The following is a 20,117-nucleotide window of genomic DNA, read 5'->3' as shown; positions in this document are numbered from 1 at the left end:
TATATGAAATACACTGCTGAGGGGAGCAGCTAGTGAAACAAAAAGAGGTCTGTCATGCCATATGGGTCAGCTCCTTGACTGGGGATGGAACTCTTGCTGCAGTAGCTGTGGATAGCATGTTTTTAACCCAATGTGCCACCAGGGAAGGCCCTTCTTTCAGTTTCTTCTACTAAAATAGTTTGATTTTCTCAGCTTGTTGTACCTACAAAACTCTGAAATCTCTACCAAAGAGAAGACATATTTCCATGATGCAAGAACGATGAATTGACTCCTGCCTACCTTTCTGAGTCTACACAGTATTCCTGCTTTCTATCCTATTACTGTTGTGGTTCACCAACTGAACTCAGAAAAGAGAGTTAGACACAAATGAAAAGAGAGACACAAATGAAAATTTAGGAACATTAAACTAGCCAATGACTAGTAGTTTTATCGATTCACTTTCAGTAAATAACTGAACCTACATCCTTTAACCAACTTTTAAGTTTAGCTGTGAGGCTCTAAGAAGGTGCCACTAAAGAAGCTTCTGCCTTACCATAAGCAGAGCTGGTGGAAACTAAATCGGAAACACTGCTAAAGGCTAAGTCCTCTCTAACTGTTAAGGGGAAAGGATGTCCTAAAGAAACTCTGCAAAGTTACCTTGTAACATAACTAACAAAAGTCCCCACAAAAGGGGAATTTCTCAATAATGGGAGGCTGAATATCCCGGGAAGGTGGTGTAATAGAAAATTGTATAGGCTAAGTCAGCGATGGCGTTGGCTAATTCTATCCCTTCTCTGGGACTCGGTTTCTCCATGCAGAAAATTTAGAGGATGACCCAGGCTTTAATTTCTAAAATCTTTATGGAAATCCAAAATCCCCATTCTTCTCATCTAGCTTTACATGTAACAGGTGGGAAAACAGAACTTTTTACTCCTCAGGCGACTTTAAAAAAGCAAAACATCTCCCGACCCACCCACCCACCCTACCCCTCGGGCTGCAAATTTTATCAGTGGAGAAGTCGAGGCAAATAACGCTCCACCCATACCAAGTATCAACAAAGTGCTGAGGAGACCGTCTACAGAATCCTGAGGCGCTGCCCTCGCAAAGGGAGGCCCACGCCGGACACCAAGACACCGTGCGGTAAATGAATGAGTCCTGCCAGTAGGATGGACGCTCCCTAAGCAAACCCTGCAACAGGAGACCCGGAGCTGAAAACCCACGGAAATCGATTCCCTCCCACCGTCCGCAGAATGCCCGGCCTCCCGGCTTTAGGGTCGTGAGCCCCGCCCCCGCCCCTCAAAGCACAAGGTGCGCGCCGGGGCGCGAGACTTCGGCGCGGAGAGGGCCTGGGACGCCCCGCGCAGCAGCCCGCCCTGAGGGGAGGAGGGGCCTGCCGGTCCCGGGCCGCAACCGCCTCGGCTCACTACTTACCACGGTGCGGTGGGGGAGGGGACGTGTCAGGCGAGAGGGCCTAGGCCCGACAGCCACCCGCCGCCCAGCGAGCAGCGCGCGGCCGCCACGAAACCGTCACCGCCGCCACCACCACGGATACCGACCGCCGCTTCGGGCGCAACGCGCAGAGGGCCCGACTGCGTCACACGCCACCCACCGTCAGAGGCTCGCTACGGCCGCTCCTCCCTCACTGTCTGAGCATTGGCAGATGACGCCGCCACTCTAGGGCCATCCTGTTATTCATTGGGCAAAGGGTCTTTTGAAACCGAACGTGAGGGCGGTCCCCGGGAGAGAGGGGCGAAGGGGAAGAGGAGGGACAGAAAGAGTTAGGGGAAGGAAAGGGGAGGGGTTTCGGGAGGGCCATGGAGTCCCGCCTCTCACCGCCCGCGGTTGGCTGGGAGAGGGTCGTGACGTCACACAGCGCCCCTCGAACTGGGCTGGTGAGTGGCTGTTTTGGGTGCTACTTTGGGGCGGGGTGTAGGAGGAGAGCGGTGACGCTATGGGGGAGGCTCCGCCCCCTTCCTTGGAGCGCAGAGACTCGGGCTGCTGAAGCTCGGGCCAATCAGAGGGGAGGCTCCAGGATGGCATGGTAACTATTCTACCCTTTTCTTGTCCTAGTCCGCGGGCGGTGATGGGAACGTTTCCCTGTCGTCTGCTCGCGACTTCCTGGCTAGACGTCCTGCGGAGCCGTAGGGCTCTGCTGGGATGTCTGTGTGCCTTACCCCATTTGCGCCGAGGCCCTAAAACCTGCACTTCTTCTCACTTGACCTCTGCCCACCCAGCACTCCCTTTCTCACCCTAAATCCCCAGACTACATGTTATGAGCTTGAGAGATCGCCTAAGAGAATGGTCCATCGTAGGGCATGGTACACATGAGAATCTTGAAACAAATGGGACCTGCCTAAAAAGAAGGTGGATTTAAATTCCAGTGGATTTTTAGTGTTGGCAAGGACCTATACTTGATTACTTTGTCAAAAAGTGGAGTGGTTATAAAGATGAAATGATAGGAGAAACCATTATGGGTATTCAATAGATGCTGGAAAGAAGAAAAATATGTATGCATGGGTAGCCAAGTAGTTTAAACATCTGACTCCAGTAACTTTCCCCCAGCTCCTACATTTATAAAGATTTATTTATTTATGCACACAGAACTGGGATACAGGCCAGAGGTGCAGGGGCAGTCAGAGGATTCCTCAGAGAGGATTCTCTCTGAGGGAATAGAACAGGCAGATGTACTGAAATACTGCTGAGGGGAGCAGTGGGCAGGTCAGGAGAGGTCTGCTGCACCATGTGAGTCAGCTCCCTGTAGAAGATAGAACCTGTGCTGCATTGGCCTCAAATAGCCTTGTGGTGCTGTGCTTTAACCTATGGTGCCACCAGGGAGGGTCCCAGCTTCTACTTTTAAACATCCCTTCTTTCCCTCTATCCTCCCTTGCTTTTGGTCTGTATCAGAAAATTAGTTCTGCCTGAACAGTTAACAGTAGCTTCCTCACTGCCTTCCTCAACTTTTGATTTCTCACCCTCCTGTCCTCCAACCCAAATATGTTTAAGCCTCTCCTCTACTTAATCTCATGCCCCTCAATGTTCAATGTTTAATGCATGTGGATTATGTTAAGTAGAATAGTAGTAGTATAGGAGTTTTGATTCCTAGAATCCTGGGTTTAAATCCCAGCCTAACCACCTATTAACTGTGAAAAATAGGTAAAATTTTTAATCCCTCTAAACCTCAGTTTCCTTGTCTGTAAAATGGGCATAACAAGTATCCTTGCTTCACAGGTTTGTTGTCAGACTTAGATAATACATGAAAGCACTTAGCATGGTACCTGCTGCACAATAAACACTCAAAAATGATAGGTATTATTTGTATTATTTGTATTCTTTTAAACCTTAAGGTATTCACATTCTAAATATTCTAAGGCATGTCTTAAGTGAGTATATTTGTCCCAAAGTATTGCCAGATATGCATGAACTGGGAGCCTTAAATACTATGTACTTGTAGGGAGAATGGAAGGGAAGATAGTAGATGAGGAATGCTCCAAGGAGGAATTTCCTGTAACCATGTTGATTTCTTCGTAGAAGGACTTCTTCATTAGGCACTCTTGTAGACATGTGGCTCATAAGCTCATCATTTCTAGGGACTTCGCCTATGGAGAGCTGCGTTATGGGCTAAGACTTCCTGGGACCATGTATTTTCCTAATTATCTTAACACCCCTTATAATTATTCTCATCTTCCTTCTTCCCAGTTAGAGAAAGGTTTGATGCATGTTTACAAAAGCTTTTTGAGCCACCCCCATCCTGGGCACCGGAGCTCAGAGATGCCCATAACTCATATTCTGTACCTACTATGAGAGATATAAAAAAGGAAAGTTGGACTTAGCCCTGAGAGCTGCCACTAAAAACTCAAGACTGGTGCTCAGGGGAGACACAGATCTAAAAGGTCTATAAAATCACTCAAGGGCCAAATATTTCCTTCTGGAATTATGGTTCCAGATTTTTTTAAAAAAAGGGTTTTTTTTGGCATGGGTAATAGGGGTATAGGCCAGAGGAGTGGGAGGTGAGAGGATTCAACAGAGACAGAGTGGGGAGCAGAACAAGTAGATCTACTGAAATACACTGCTAAGGGCAGTGGGTGAAGCAGGAGAGGTTTACTGCACCATGTAAGTCAGCTCCCTTGCCAGGATCAAACTCAGGCCATAGAGGAGACAGTGCTGAGACTTAAGCTCTAGGCCACCAGGGAAGTCATGCTTTAGATTATTTACATGGTGCATTGGAAGAACAACAGAGTCAAACCAAACTAGATTTAAGTCCCACATCTCTCTCTCTTTTTTTTTTTTTTTTTGTACCATACACAAACTGTTTAACTGTTCTGTGCTCCAGTTTCATTGTCTGTAAAATGGACACAGTAACTCCTCTATTTTTTAAAGTTGCTATGAAGGACAAAAAGAATGAATATGCAAACAACTGGGCTCATCTCATATTTTGCCTAGTAAGTACTCAGTAAATATTAATTCCCTACCTCATTTCCTATCACTTGATGAGAATATATGACATTTATAAAGAGCATGCAATTAGGTATTTATAAATATTCTGTGAACATCTTTGACTTTTTTTCAAGATTTACTTATTTATATATATAAGAACTGGGGTGTAGGCTGGAGGTGCAGGGGCTAAGAGGATTTATCAGAGACAGAGTGGGGAGCAAAACAGGTATTGATTGAAATACACTACTGAGGGGAGCAGTGGATGAGACAAGAAAGGCCTGCCACACCATGTGGGTCAGCTTCCTGGTCAGGGATCCAACTGTTGCAATGTCAGCAGATACCTTCATAGTATTGTTCTTTAACCCCTTGCACTGCCAGAGAGGCCCTATCTTTGACTTTTAACTATGATATTTAGCCCACTGCATTTTATGAGTCCACCAGTATAGTCAAGATTTTATTAAACAGTGTATATTCTTTGTCCCACCTCTTCTGTTTCTTTTTTCTTTCCATTTTTGTAATATATTCTGTTTATTGAGAGCTTCCACTTACAGTTCTTTACCAGATTTTTACATTGAGTATTAATTCACATGATATAACATTCACTCATTGAAGTGTACTAGTTAGTGGTTTTTAGTATATTCACAAGGTTGTGCAGTCACCACCACTATCTAATTCCAGAACATTTTTATAACCCCAAAAGAAACCTTTGACTCATCAGCAATCACCACCACCTTTTCCTCAGCCCTTGGCAAGTTTACTTTCTATCTCAATGGATTTGCCTTTCCTGATATATCATATAAATGGAATCACACGATAATAATGTGGCCCTTATATCTGACTTCTTTCATTAAGCATAATGTTTTCAAGGTTTATCCATGTTATGCCATATGAAAGTACGTCAGTCCTTTTAGTGGTCAAATAATAGTTGCACTGTATGTGTATACCATATTTTGTACATACATTCAAGTGCATGACATTTGCATTGTTTCCACCTTGTGGCTGTTATGAATAATGCTACAGTGAATACTTCTGTACAAATTTTTTTTTTTTTTGGACATAGCTTTTCTTTTCTCTTATGTTTATACCTAGGAGTTGACTTGCAAGATCATATGGTAGCTCTATGTTTAACTTTTTGAGGAAAGGCCAAACTTTCTTACAAAGTGACTGTACCATTTTACATTCCCACCATATATGAGAGTTTCAGTCTGTCCACATCCTTGCCAACAATGTTTCCTTTTCTTGTTTTTTTATATATACTTATCATAGTGGCTATAAAGTGGCCACTTTATAATCTTGTTATGATTTTCATACACACCTATAGACTAAAGATGTTGACTATTTTTTCATATGCTTATTGGTCATTCAGATCTTTCTTGTGTTCTTTTGGATTACAGTATTCCCCCACTTATTCACTGGAATATGTTCTAAGGCTCACAAGTGGATGCTTGAAATAGCAGGTAGTAACAGACCTTTTATATACTATTTGTCTATTGCAAAATTTAATTTACAAACTCTGGTACAATAAGAAATTAACAGCAATAATAAAAAAGACAACAATCACAAGAACATACTGTAGTGAAAGGTAAGTGAATGTGCCTCTCCTTCAAAATATCTTCTAGGGCCTCCCTGCTGGTGTAGGGGTTAAAGTCTCAGTGCTATCAAGCTCTCACCAGCCACTGCAACATGAGTTCTGACACTGGCTAGGGAGCAAACTAACCCACATTGGGCATAGCAGACCATAGCAGACCACTCCTGTCTCACTGCTGCTCCCCTCAGCAGTGTATTTCAGGAGACCCACCTGTTCTGTTCCCCATTCTGTCTCTAGAGAAAACTAACACCCCCACACCTGTGGCCTACACCCCGCTTCTTGTATTCATAAATAAATAAAAATAAATATTTAAGAAAATATGTATCTTTTGAGCATGATACTTTCAAACTGAATAACTTAAGTCATGGAAAGCATTACCACAGATAAGAGGGGACTACTGTATTTAATTTTTTTCCTCATGTGCCAGTTTAGAAATTAAATTCTCCTTTCTGTTATGTTAGTACTTTACCCTCAGAATTACCATATACATTCCTAACTTAGCAAAGTATCATGTTAACCATACTAGCCCTTTCTAGGAAGGACAGAGAGAGATAAAGAAATGTTTCAGTACAGATGAACAGAAAGAACAAAGATGTGGGAGCACGAAAGAACTCAGTGTATCTGGGGATGCAAATGGCACCAAAGAAAGGTCTATTGAACAATGACTTTTTTTTTTTTAAGATTTATTTATTGGCCCTCCCTGGTGGCGCAGCGGGTTAAAGCACTGCACTGAGAATCTAAAGCCGCTTCCACATGAGTTCGATTCCCGCCTGCCCCAGAGGTGACCACATGGCGTGGCAGACCTCTCCTGACCCGCCCGCTGCTCCCCTCGGCAGTGTACTTCGTTGATCTGCCTGTTCTGCTCCCCACTCTGTCCCTGGTGAATCTTCTCACCCTCCGCATCTCTGGCCTGTACCCCAGTTCTGTATGAATAAATAAATAAATCTTAAAAAAAAAAAAAGATTTATTTATTTATCCATACAGAGCTGGGGTACAGGCCAGAGGTTCAAGGGCGGTGAGAGGATTCACCAGAGACAGAGTAGGGAGCAGAATAGGCACACTGACGAAATACACTGCTGAGGGGAGCAGCGGGCGGGTCAGGAGAGGTCTGCCAGCCATGTCAGGAGAGGTCTGCCAGCCATGTGGGTCACCTCCGGGGTGGGCAGGGATTGAACTCATGCTGAAGTGGCTTCAGTTTCTCAGTGCTGTGCCACCAGGAAGGGCCCTGAACAATGACATTTTAATTACTATTTGAGGCAGAATGGGGTTAGCAAGATGGGTGAGCATTGTGTGGGTAATTTAAAGCCATATGGTAGGATATCTCAACCATGAAAAAGATCTCTGGGAAAAACAATAAACAACTCCTCCTCAACCCAGGAAGACTTTGCTGAGGCTGTGCAGGAGGCAGGGATAGAGTTTGGCCTGAAGCTGAAGCCTTGGCACCATCTAGGACCCTGCCTCTACCTACTCCCCACCCCAGCAGCCTTTCTCAGAGACCTTTCTTGGAGTTCCTAAGTCTTCTGGATTGATGTCTAAATTCTTCAGAACCCTGATCAACTAAATACAAAATATACTTTCTGGGCTCCTGCTGTGCCCAGATGAGCTAAGATGAGATATTCAGAAATAAATAGATTCCATCCTTAAATCAGCTTCCAGGAAGCTGGAGGGAAATGGCAGGCAACCAGTTAATTCACTGCATGTGGTCAGTCCTGGTAAAGGTACAGGGACTTCTTTTTTTATATATAACAGTTTATTTTTACATCATTTTGTGCATTTTTTCATCTTAATTGTACTCCCTGTGGGCTTCCGATCACCAAATCACCCTGTGCCATCACCATAGTCCAGTGCATTTCCCTCCCCCCACTGTTTTTGATCCCATTCCACACTCCACCCCCATAAAATGTTCCTGGTCTATAGCTGTTCATTGGTACAGGGTCTTCTAACGCTGCTTATGGAATGGGAAGGTAAGCAGGTCACGGGCTCTATGGGGAGATAACAAGGAAGTGCAGTAAAACTTCGTGAAAGAGATGAGTATAGCTAGAATGTAAAATATGTAATTACTGGAGTATAGGATGGTCAAATTATGAAGGATGTTTAATACCATACTAATGAATTGCTCCTAAAAATTATGGGAAATTACTAGATAATTTGCAGAAAAGTAGAGACATAACAGATCTATTTTTTAAGAACCAATGTGGCTGTAATGGGGAGGGTGATGAAGAGATAGGTGAACAAGGTAGCCAGTAAAGGAGCTCTCTTACTAAAAGCCTTTTTTTTGATAACTTCATCCCACATTCATTTCCCCTCCTCTACTCCCCACTGTCTGCTCCCATGCTAGTGGGGACCAGACTGTCCCTATAAACAAATGCTGGTCAGTTTGGAGTGTCTGCTGTGTGTGGGTAGACAGATTAGCGCAGTGATTGAAGCTAAAACTGGAAAACACACGCACACACACACACACACTAGGGGTACTTTTTCAGGCACAGGCTTCTTTGAGGTATATCCAGGTACTACACAAACCAACCAGGAGAGCAAAATATCTTAGAAAGCTTCAGCAGCAGGTAGCAGTTACTTGAATATTGTACAAATGTCAGTTTGGCAAACACTGAGAGCCTATTGAATGCATAACACACTGGATGCTTAGATGCTTTTTCAACTTCTTTGTAAAATGGCTATCATCAAACTACCATTTTATAAGAGGATCAAATAGAATACATGAAGTCATTGACACATAGTAAGAACACACTTCCACTTTTTCTCACATAAATACATGATGATGTTCAGACTGTCAACGGAGGAAATAGATTCAGTGACAACTAGTGCTAATAAATGATAAGTATCATTTGCAGTATTTTCAAATGCCAAGGAATTGACATCTACCTTACCTCATTTAATTCTCACCACACTTCTGTGATATGGATAGTTATAAAACCTTTTTACTGGTGAAACTGAGGTGTTGGGGCTGCATAGTAAATTGCCCAATTTGCCTAGGTAACTAGAGAATAAAAGAAATATTAAAGTATCTCAAGTTCCAGGCAGTGGGGTGGTCTAGAGGCAAAAGAAAAAGGACCCAACCTCAAGGTCAAAGGAACAGACAAGGAAATCAAGACAGGAAAAAGGAGCAGGCATCTGAGGATTGGATCTAGACAAATAGGGAAGCCCAGGATAGTAAACCTAATTGAGTTATCAAAACTAAACAGAAGTGGCTCTTTTAGCTAAATATTACTGTTGTTCCTTTTCCCTGGACAAAGGACAAAGGGTGGAGTAGGGGAGAACTTGAAGTCCATGAAAGTAATTAGGATAGGATACCTTCCTACTTAGACCCCAGGGCTACCACTGTGGCCCACACCCAATCCAGAACCTGTCAAGGAGCAGACCTAGGCTGAATAAATGAACTAGAGTGAATGCATGAAAGAGTATTGGCAAGTTAATCCAGTTTCAACCTCTGTTTTCATCTGCAAAATGGTCACTAGAGTCATCTTGTGAGATTAACAGTATATAATGATTAAGGGAATGACCTCAGGTGCCAACCCAATCCTGCTTCTGACATTTATTTGCTGTGTGTGTAGGTAACTTACTTTTTCTGTTTTCCTTTGGTATAATGGGGGATATCAGTAGTATCTATCTCAGTGTTTTTATGAGGATTAAATGGAATAACAAAAAGTAAAGTATCTGAACAGAGTATGTTAAAAATGTGCTAATTATTTCTGGTAATAATATTACCTACTATTAAAAGAGAAAAATATGTGGATAACCTCTACATTGAGTCTACAGGATTACTCAGCTGGCTTCAGCCTCCTCTTTGGGTGTATGATGGTCTTTTTTTTAAAAGATGTATTTATTTATTCGTACAGAATTGGAGTACAGGCCAGAGGTGCAAGGGGAGTGGGTTGTGAGAGGATTCACCAGAGACACAGTGAGGAGCATAACAGGAAGATGAACTGAAACACACTGCTGAGGGGAGCAGTGGGTGAGACAGGAGAGGTCTGCTGTGCCAGGTGGGTCACCTCCCCTGCCAGGGATGGAAGCCATGCTGAAGCAGCTGTGATAACTTCATAGTACAGCACTTTAACTCACTGTGCCACCAGGGAGGGCCCAAGATGGTCCTCTAAGGGGAGCCAAGAACCTCCCCTCAGGTTTCTGTGTGGGTCATTCAGGGTTGTTGGGGAACTCTGGGGGCTGATTCTGGGGATCAACCCTCACATTGTGACTAGAGACCTGGGATTGCGTTGGGAGAGTCCCTCTCTCCGTATTACCTCGGAGGGAACATGGCGCCCTCTCCTGACCAAAGGCAGGCACCGCTCTGGGCCAGAGTTTGGGAGGAGGGGGCTCACTGGATCTCACAGACTCCAACATGCTTTTCCCTTAGCTGACGTGCCGATACCAGCTCTGGGGACTAGTTTGAGGAAGGGGTGCCGAGGCTGAGCAAAAATAGCCTTAATGTTTCCGAAGGATGATGGTGGATAATTCGACTAGAGTGGGGGTTGGGGACAAGGGGAGGCGGAATCTGGATATGAAAGAATGAGAGAATTCGAGGTCCTGATGAAGTTCATGTTCTTTCAACAGGTGATGGAACACAGTTGAGAGGTAAGGTGACAAGGCTTATTCAACGTGTCAAATCCAGGTGTCGGGTTCTTCCAGCTGCCCCTACACAGCTGGAATCAGTGGGACAGACTAGGGCTGGAGAGGAGTGGGGGTCCAGGTGCTGGAAAGGCATGGCAAGAGAGCGTGCCAGATGAAGGGATTGGAGAGTGGGGGTGGGGGGGTGGAATCCAGGTCCGCAGAAACGGGGAGGAGCCAGCAAAGGATCTGGAAGCATTCATTCCTAAGTTCCGCCCCTAGCTTACCGGTCTTCCCCCCCCCCCCTTCCGCCTCAGACCCGCCCCCGGTTACTCGCCCCTAGACCCAGCCTGGACTACCCGGGGGTCCACCAAGCAGCTGGCCTGAGCTGGTACGGCCTCGGCACTGCCACAGTCTGGGTGAGTATGGGGATGGGTGTGTGGGACTGCCTGGGCAGCTCCACTTGGGGGAGCTCAGCCACGCGGTCTGGCTTCCGCTGGGCTGGCCCCAAGCACTGGGGGCCTGGTGCCTGCCAGGAATTGCTAGTTACAGAACACGGCAGCTGACTCCTTGTCTCTCCGCCCCCCAGCTGGGCATGCTGGCGTTGAGTGCCCCCCTTCACTTCACAGGGCCGGACTCCTGGTTAGGATTCTTCCTTAGGCATGCAGAATGGAGATGTTGAAGGGGGGTGGGGCTAAAAACCCCATAGATTATTTTCAAATCCCAACTCTGCCAGTTATTAGCCTTGTGACCCTGAGCAAGTGTTTTTAACCTCACTGAATCTGTTTCGTCTTCTGTAAAATGGAAATATACCTAAAATGTTGATCTCTTAGAATTACAGGATTAACAGAAGGATTAACAGAAACAATGTATATCAAGTGGTACCTAGAGTGCTTGATATTCAGCAGGCAACCAGCAAGTGTGGAGATTGAGAACTGTAGGGGCTTTTGGAGAAAAGGTAGAGGGTACTCCTAAGAAAGCAGTCCTCAGCCAAGTGGTATCTGTGAGGAAGTTAGAACTGTCAGGAGCTCAGCAGATGCCCTTTAGGAGTGAGCTTCCTGTCCTGAGACCTGGAGGAGCTGAATGACCAAATTAGAATGACTTTATTAGGAACTAAAGCACATGATCTCCATGTTGCACAACTGTGGAAACAAGCGAGGGTGGTTAGGTGGCTTGCCCAAGGTCACACAGCTAAAGCTGAGGCCAGACTACCTCTGGCTGATGGAACAGACTCCCTCTATTGTCCTTACTACCGCCTCCCCCCCATCCCATTGGTTCTTGAGAGATCTGAATTTCCTAGTTTCAAGAAGGGATGTTAGAAGAGAGGACTAGTACAGCTACAACCTCAGATCTGGGGTTGGACTGGCCAGGGAAGGTGTTCGCCTGCTAGGGCCTTGACGGACTTGGTCCATTTGGGGATGATCCAAGTAATATTTGATTTGGGAAGTTCACCAGAGCCACTTCCAACTCCTTTGGGAGACTCCTGAATCCAGAGAGAGAAATGAGCTTGAGCAATTGGGGCAAGCCAGCTGATCAGCCTGGCAGAGAGGTGGGTGAAGACAATAGGTGAAAAGGCAGAGTCTTCCTAGAATGTTTTGGAATATCAGGAGCCAGCTTCACTGAGGTTGGGATTCTGAGGGTGGGGCTAAAGGAAGAGTCCTGCGGGCTGGGCCAGGAGCTGGGACTGGATCTGACCAGGCCCTGGAATCCAGAAGGGCGGGTTTTTAATGTATCTGGAAGCAGCCCTGGTTTGGCAACAAGAAGCCAAGATTCCGAGAATAATTTTCTTTCAGACTCAGCATATGGCTTTGTGAAAGGGCCTTTCTCTGCTCTTGGTTTTTCTGTCATTACAATGGGGAGAGGATTTACAGATCTATATGGGATTTGGCCTTTACTTTTATTCCTTTTAAAGACAAACACCCCTTCTCCCTCCTGTCCTAATCTGATTTTTTATGCCCAGAGGTTTGGTCCAGAGAGGAGGGAGGTCTACAAAGCCAGACTTGCAGTTTGTAACCCAGTGGACTTCACAGTTCCGGTTGCCAGCTCTTCGCTTTATTTTCTGAGTGACCCTGAGCAGGTGCTCCTTTTTGACCTCAGCTTCCTGTACCCTGAGGAAGCACCAAGATAGGATTACTAGGGTACACTCGGCTGTTATGGCTCCTAGCCTCAGATACTCTCACCTAAGCCGGTAGGCACAGCTCTCAAGAGCTCACACCCCATCTCTGGAAGGGGGTGGGTAGGCCCTGGACACTGGAGGCTTCCAGAAACTTGTCTCCAGTAAACCCAAGCTAATGCCAAACCTGATTTTGCAAAGCCTTTCACTCTCAGAACACGTGAGGCAGCAGGCAGAGACAAGCAAGGGCCTATGTTCTTTTGTTCATGGAGTGAGTCCATGTTGCTGTAGAACGTGGCGCAGTCATACACTGCACATAGAACTGGGGAAGGGACGTAATGGTGCAGAAAGGTTTGGGTTGGTGGGTAAAACAGAGCTGCCAGAAGACACTAAAGCCTGGGGATGCAGGGTTGGGGAGGAGAAAGGCCAGTTCTACCTACCAGGAGGTTTTAAGATTGGTTCCTCAAACAAGAGAGACAAGTTAAACTAGCTTCTAAGTCCTAGGTCTGTCAAGCCAAGTCTGGGGTGAAGAGAAAGAATCCCCACCTGTTCAGACTTCATCTTAGCACAGATTTGGTTCATTACCTTTCCTCTGAAAGAGAGTGGATGTTCTCATGGGATTTGGAGTCAGTCTTCACGCAGGGCAAGTGCTGTCCAAGCTTGGAGGCTCAGTGGCTTCCTTTTCAGACTCCACCCCTAGCACAGCTAAGCTTATACTGAGCACAGGGCTAGCTTTACCATTGAGTCCCTGCCTTGTTGCCTTGGACCCTGACAGTATCCCACTCCATCCCCAGGTCTGACAAGATGTACCAGGTCCCACTGCCGCTGGACAGGGATGGGACCCTGGTCCGGCTCCGCTTCACCATGGTGGCCCTAGTCACTGTCTGCTGTCCACTTGTCGCCTTCCTCTTCTGCATCCTCTGGTCCCTGCTCTTTCACTTCAAGGAGACTACAGCCACACACTGTGAGGTAGGGCTTGGGGGGTACTGATACCTCATATTTAGGCTCAATTGAATCCTTTTCTTTTTTTTTAAGATTTATTTTTATTTAAAAAATGTTTTAGAAAGCTTTTATTCGTGCATACAAGAACTTGGGTACATGTTATAGGTTGGTGGGGATGAAAGGTACTTCACAAGAGGTAGTGGGGAGCAGAACAGGCAGATGTACCAAAATACACTGCTGAGGGAAGGAGTGGGTGGGTCAGGAGAGGTCTGCCATGTCATGTGGGTCAGCTCCATGGCTGGGGATTGAACTCATGCTGTAGTGGCTGTGGACAGCTGCCACATAGCGCTGCACTTTAACCCCTTTATGCATACAAAAACTAGGGTATAGGCCAGAGGTGTGGGGAGTGAGAGTATTCACCAGAGTTAGAGTCCCCAGGGAGCAGAACAGGCAGATCTCCTGAAATACACTGTTGAGGGGAACAGTGGGTGAGACAGGAGAGATCTGCTGCACCATGTAGGTTAGCTCCCTGGCTGGGAACCGAACTCATGCCACAGTGGCTGGTGATAGTTTCATAGTGCTGAGACTTTAACTCCTGTCCCCAAGGCCCTCAATTGAATCCACTATGGATCCTATTATAATCCTATATAGAATCCTATGGATTCTATTATTACAGGGTTAGTCATCTTTCAAGCAAGATGCATGAAACATACTGGGCTGCTAGGGGGATGCCTACAAATTGAGTAGAATGAGTCTCCCTCCACTTTCCATGGATGTTATTGGGAGCCTGGGTGTCTGATATTGAGTAGAACCTGAACCCAGAATCCAGTCTTTACTTCACAGTGGGCATACTCAGGAGTTCCAGAGTTTTCTGGGATATGGAAGAGCACTGGATTCAAGGACATTTTGCTCTTAAGGTAGCATTGAGCTTGTGTCTGTCTCTGTAGGCATGTGGTTTTGTTTGTTTATGTGTAATTATACATGAGGGACATGACTGTACTAGATGGCTTTGAGTATGGTATATATGTGTGAGAGATTGTAACTATGACCTGTCTGAGTGGGTACCTGTTGTAGGGTAGGTGCTATGCCCTCTGAGGTTCTTTTTTTTTAAATTTATTTATTTATGCATATAAGAACTGGGGAAGAGGTCAGAGGTGAAGGGGATGAGAGGATTCATCAGAGACAGAGTGGGGAGCAGAACAAGCAGATTGACCGAAATATACTGCTGAGGGGAGCAGTGGGCAAGACAGGAGAGGTCTGCTGAGCCATGTGGTCACCTCTTTGGCCAGGGATCAAAGTTGTGCTGCAGTGGCTTTGGACAGCTTCATAGTGCTGTGCTTTTAACCTGTTGCGCCACCAGGGAGGGCCCCGCCCTCTGAGGTTTCTGTAGGTGACCATGTACCATCTGGACAGGAAGACAGGCTGCTGGACCAGGAATGAAGATATGAGAGTTCTTTCTCTAGATATTAGAGTAGATGTGAAGAGACCTATGTTCAATTATGATACACTCCTAGTTCATCTACCTACACTGTCTGTTGCCTGAGACACAGAGTCTGAGCTTCTGTTTCCACATGTATAAAATGGGATTATTAATTCCTGTCCTCCTCAGGGCTAGTGTAGAGCTAGTCCTACACTATATGAAGGACAAGAAGGGGTTTGGGGAATGTAGAGCTAGTCCTACACTATATGAAGGACAAGAAGGGGTTTGGGGAATGTGACAAATAAAGAGCAAAAGTGGGGGGAGGGGTAAGGAGCAGCTTTAAGCAAAAAGGAAGCAGACCTGGGTGTGCACCTTGCACTAAACTCAGAGAAAGCTCTGAAGCCCCCAGTCACTGAGTTTTCCATTTTCTTCTGAAGAGTATCTGCTTTGCGGAAATGGCCCCAGTTTCCTTGGGGCCTGGGGGAGGGGGCCCACTTCTTCTACTCATGTAACTTGAATTTTTCCTTCTTCTTGATTTGTCATGAGCCTTGAGCTATGGGTAGCCATTCTGCTGAGACCCAAAGCTGGGAACATTCAGAAAGAACAGTACTGGAAGACAAGGGGATCTCTTGAGTGGAGGATCAGAAAGGGTCAGTCAACAGCCTTTATGACCTTCTAACTTTAGAAAATGCATCAATTGTTTCTATTACTTAGGCCAGCTCCTCTTTATACTTCAAAACCCAGCTGCTCTGAAAAGCCTTCCTTAGTCTCGATGGGCTAGACTTCATCACTCCCTTCTCTAGGCACCCACACTTCCCTGTGTTCTCTCTCACTCCATTCTATGGCATCATATTTACATTTGTCTTCCTCACCAGAGGGGGAGCTCTCTGAAGGTGGGTATGGCATCTAAATCAAAAAGTATTTGTGGGGATAGGACTCTTACAGCCCAGTGCCCTGGGAAAAAGGAAGGCAGGGTATAGTCCAATTGTAGCCCTTATAGAAAATTACAATATTTGATGTTTTTTCTTTAGTTCTAATTATAATATTTACATGGCATGTGAGGTTAAACAGAGCAGGCTGTTTGCTCTGCCATGGGATTAATAACTTAACTGACATACACTTTCTCCAATCTTGGCATCCTAGTTAGGAGCTAAGGCATAGGCAGTTGAAGGGTATTTGGTCCCTCTGGAGCAGGACTATGCCTAGTTACCCTAGGGATATTTTGTCCCCACTCTCTGGGACTACCATGTTGGATCCCCCTGGGAATTTTCATATACCCTCTGAATTTGTCACCCATAGAGTCCCAATAACAACTCATCCTAGGAATAAAACAAGTAAACTAGTCCAACAGATCTCTAATTAGATCACTTTGCTTCTGCTTGTGATGGGGAACTTCCTTCCTCCCCTGGCAGCTTATTCCAATGAGGCTTAGTAACTAACAATTAGTAAATCCCTAGACTGAGCATTCACTTGCTTTCTGGTGAATCTCTCCTTGGTCTGACTCTATTTGGGAGTCTTTTTCTTCCTAGCTTTAAGCCAGCTTCCCATTACTGCCAAAAAGGGAAGGCAGTAATGGAAGGGGGTCCTGCTCCTCTCAGGCAGTATAGCTCTAGTTCCTCAGGCAACCCTCTAAGGACAGTTGGTCATTTTCTCTCGATGCTAGGCCCAGAGCTGGGCTCAAGACTTCATATGGCCTGGGCAGTACAGGCAAAAGCAGGGCTATTGCATTCTTACCTGTTAGACCTCTGATAATGCTATCTGAGCTGTCATTAACTATTGATATTCCTGTACAGCTGGACACTAATATTTCATATTCAGACCCTTATAGGTCTTTTTTGGATCCTGAGTCCACTGTCAGAAGATCAGCTGGCTCTCAACAAACATACGCAGTGCTGCTCCAACAAAAAGGGGCCAAATTCTATTCTGTTTTTACCCCTCCCCTTCTCGAGACATCTGTCTGTAACCTGGACACAATGCTGCAAAAGGTCCCTTCCCCCATTCCTGGCAAGGAAGCAGCTACGGACTGACCTCTGCCACTATATCATTTTATACCTTTGCAGAGTGTTCTGAGATTTATGACAGCCTTGTCCATTCTTGGAAGATTGTGTGCCTGGGCAGGCGTGGACATCTGGGCTCTGTGGGCGGGAAGGCAGGCCCTGGAGAGCTGGGGGTAGGACTGTTCTAGAACAGTCTCAGTCTGGCTAGAGCCCTCAGCCCAAGCATCGGATCCTTCAGAACCCAGTGTGAGTATTGCTCACTGTATCCCTCCAACTGTATCCCTCCTTTCCCTATTCTGATGCTGACTAGGCTAGTGAACTGGGGTGCCCTTAATGGAAGGAGGCATGAGTCCCATGGGGAGATTTGGTCCTTTAATATAGAGACATCTCTGCCTATTCCCCAGAAGGGAATCGCTTAACAGTGATGATGGTCAGGACATTGTGGGTGGAAGGAAGGAATTCTTTCCCTAAAGGGAGAGTGGAGGGGAAGAAGCTCCGTTCCCTGGGTTTGGGTCTCCTTTTTTGGGTTTTGCCCAGCACAGCATACTCAAGCTGTCCTCTTCCAGAGAAGAGAGGAAAGAGATGGAGGGTTTATGCTCTGCGAACTCCAGGTATCTTGGTATCAAGATATTGCTGGTCTAAGCCTTAGATCATTCTAAGCCTGGGGGCGAGATGCCTGGCAGCCTATGGCCCCATTGAATAGGTTCTGGAGGTACTCCCACTGTTCCTAGTTGAACTTGGATGAAGAGCAGGAATGTGGTCAGACAGGGTTCAGTGGTCAAGGGCCAGTATGAGCCAAAGGCCCTTTGTTTATGTTACTTGGCCTGAAGGAAACCTTGACTTAGAGTCTTAAGATGTCGAGTGGTAAAAGGTTTTATTCATAGTATTAGATCTTGGCATAGTTCTGGACTTCTGTTTCCCTTCCTGTGTAATGGGAAGAACAATTATTTTTTTTACCTCTGACCCTTCTCCTGACCATTCATTGAGTATTGTGAGGCCCTATGTCCAGAGCACCCATGTCCAGGCCATGGACATCTCTATTGTCCAGACTCTTCAAGAAGTGGACCAATAGGACCAGGATATCAAGAGGCACCCTAAGGGCTGATCCTGCCTCCCTTTCCTGTTCCTGCCCCATTTCCCCCTCCACTTTTTTCTCTTCTGCAATGGTTTTCTTTTTTCTGTTATGCTTTCTCCACTCTGACTCTACCCTTAATCCTGGAGAGCCAGCTCTAGAAAAGACTCTACTTTATCAGGCCCAGGTATCCCACCAGGCCCCAAGGTGTGTCCCTCGCCCTACCTGGGCACCACTTCCTACAGGATGTTCTCTGCGGCCTCCCAGTCCTTGGAACCCGATGGGACTGTGTTCCGACTCCGCTTCACAGCCATGATTTTGTGGGTCATCACTTTTCCCGTGTTCGGCTTCTTCTTCTGCATCATCTGGTCTTTGCTGTTCCATTTTGAGTACACGGTGGCCACTGATTGTGGGGTGAGTGCAATCTTCTCCAGCATGTGTGCTAGGGCCAGGTCAGGAGATGGTAAATAGGGTGGAATCAGAGTAGAGAAGACAGGTCAGAGAAGAGAGAGGAAGAAATGAGTGGTGGGGGACAAGACAAGTGTTAGGGGAGAATTTCAGGGAGAGACTCTGAGAAAATAAAATCACGGTCCTCCAAGAGTAGAAAAGGATTATAGAGAGTGTAAAGAAGCAGAAGCTAGGGCAGTGGATGGGTAGGGAGTGAGAATAGGTGAGAGAGATGAGGAGAGGAAAAGGAAGCTGAAGAAAGACCAGACTGGAAAGGAAACCAAGACTGAGGAAACAAAATGAGACCAGGAACCAGAGTTACAGGTGACTTTAGCTCACACTGGGGCCTGACTTTAGAGGATCCCCAGCCCCTCCCTGAAATCTTATTCCTTTTCTCCCTGGCAGCTTCAGTCTTCACAACTTATGTCCATTCAACACTCTACCAGCTAGCAACCTACATGGGCTTCCTGCTTCCGTGAGCAGGCCGCTAGGCTTTTGAGGGTCAGGGGCATAAAATGGAACATGGACTTGCCCTTATTGCATTTGTACAGGAGCCATTCCTAGACACAGACAGTCACGACAGTGAGATGAGAGTCCCATCTTCATAAAAGGGGTCTCAGGTCTAAAGGAAGCACTTAACCAGGCTTGGACTTTTAGGGAAGACTTCTTCCTTGAAGAAGGGACATTATTGCTGTGGGGGTGAAGAAGGAGCTTTTATCCAGAGGGCTGTGGGAAATTTTGCAATGATTTTTTTTTTTTACATCATTATTCATTTTTGTACATTCTTTAAGATTTATTTTTATTTATTTATACATACAAGAACTGGGTATAGGCCAGAGATGCTGGGGGTGAGAGGGTTCATCAGAGACAGAGTATGGAGTAGAACAGGAAGAATGACTGAGATACACTGTTGAGGCGAGCAGTGGGGAAGGCAGGAGAGGTCTGCTGTACCATGTGTGAGTTAGCTCCCTGGCCAGGGATAGAACTCATGCTGCAGTGGCTGTTGATAGTTTCATAGTGCTGAGACATTAACCCCTGCATCATCAGGGAGGCCCTACTTTACAAAGATTTTAAAAGACTGTTCTGGCTTTAAAAGACTGTTCTGGTTTGTGAGTGAACAGCTCTACAGGTAGAAGACAAAAGCATGGATACTCAGTTGGAAGGTTAGTGCAATGATATGCTATTGGGAGGACCAGACCTATGAGAAGAGGAATGTGAGAATAAAGAGGAGGAAGGGAGTGAGTCCAGAGCAGAGTAGCCAGTAGGAATGGAAATTTTTGTCAAGTTGGCAAAGGACAGGAAACTGTAGTTAAAAATAAAAGTAATCCATAATTTGGGGGAACTTTCATCTGAGACCACAGGAATGAATCTGAGGTGCTATGATAGAGAATTTTTGGGAAACTTTCCCTTTATTCCCTGTTTCCCATTCTCAGTAATTTTAATTCTGGGTTCATTGGGAGGTTTGGGGTGAGCTGTATACCTAGGCTCCAATAGCTCCTGTTGCTTGTTACTTGCATAGTTGGTGGTAACTTGGGTACTTGGGCTGTGTGTGTGTGTGTGTGTGT

The 20,117-nt window shown here is 45.9% G+C and overlaps 2 protein-coding genes across 9 annotated transcripts in view; one reads left to right on the top strand and one right to left on the bottom strand.

Annotated features, from left to right (window-relative positions):
* Window positions 1–1,823, bottom strand: part of NUP98 (nucleoporin 98kDa) — a 95,728-nt gene extending 93,905 nt beyond the window's left edge. For 2 of the 4 annotated variants that reach the window (XM_012725526.1, XM_004683162.2), the window contains exon 1: window positions 1,411–1,550. The gene's annotated coding sequence lies outside the window, so the exon portion shown is untranslated. Of the gene's footprint in view, window positions 1–1,410 lie in introns of all 4 variants that reach the window. The other 2 variants (XM_004683160.2, XM_012725527.1) reach the window with 2 other exon arrangements.
* Window positions 1,824–1,940: 117 nt separating this feature from the next.
* Window positions 1,941–20,117, top strand: part of PGAP2 (post-GPI attachment to proteins 2) — a 22,355-nt gene continuing 4,178 nt past the window's right edge. For 2 of the 5 annotated variants that reach the window (XM_012725377.1, XM_004683157.2), the window contains exons 1-4: window positions 1,941–2,020; window positions 10,568–10,588; window positions 10,879–10,980; window positions 13,469–13,643. In XM_012725377.1, coding sequence (XP_012580831.1) covers window positions 13,479–13,643 — 165 coding nt within the window. In that variant the 5' untranslated portion in view covers window positions 1,941–2,020; window positions 10,568–10,588; window positions 10,879–10,980; window positions 13,469–13,478. Of the gene's footprint in view, window positions 2,021–9,969; window positions 10,000–10,567; window positions 10,589–10,878; window positions 10,981–13,468; window positions 13,644–18,318; window positions 18,520–20,117 lie in introns of those variants that run through there. The other 3 variants (XM_012725376.1, XM_012725374.1, XM_012725375.1) reach the window with 2 other exon arrangements.

The sequence above is a fragment of the Condylura cristata genome, unplaced genomic scaffold (genome assembly GCF_000260355.1).
Source record: "Condylura cristata isolate star-nosed mole 26May11 unplaced genomic scaffold, ConCri1.0 scaffold00015, whole genome shotgun sequence".
NCBI lineage: Eukaryota > Metazoa > Chordata > Mammalia > Eulipotyphla > Talpidae > Condylura > Condylura cristata.
Note: the sequence above shows the minus strand (reverse complement) of the source record. Positions and strands in the feature narration are given on the sequence as shown.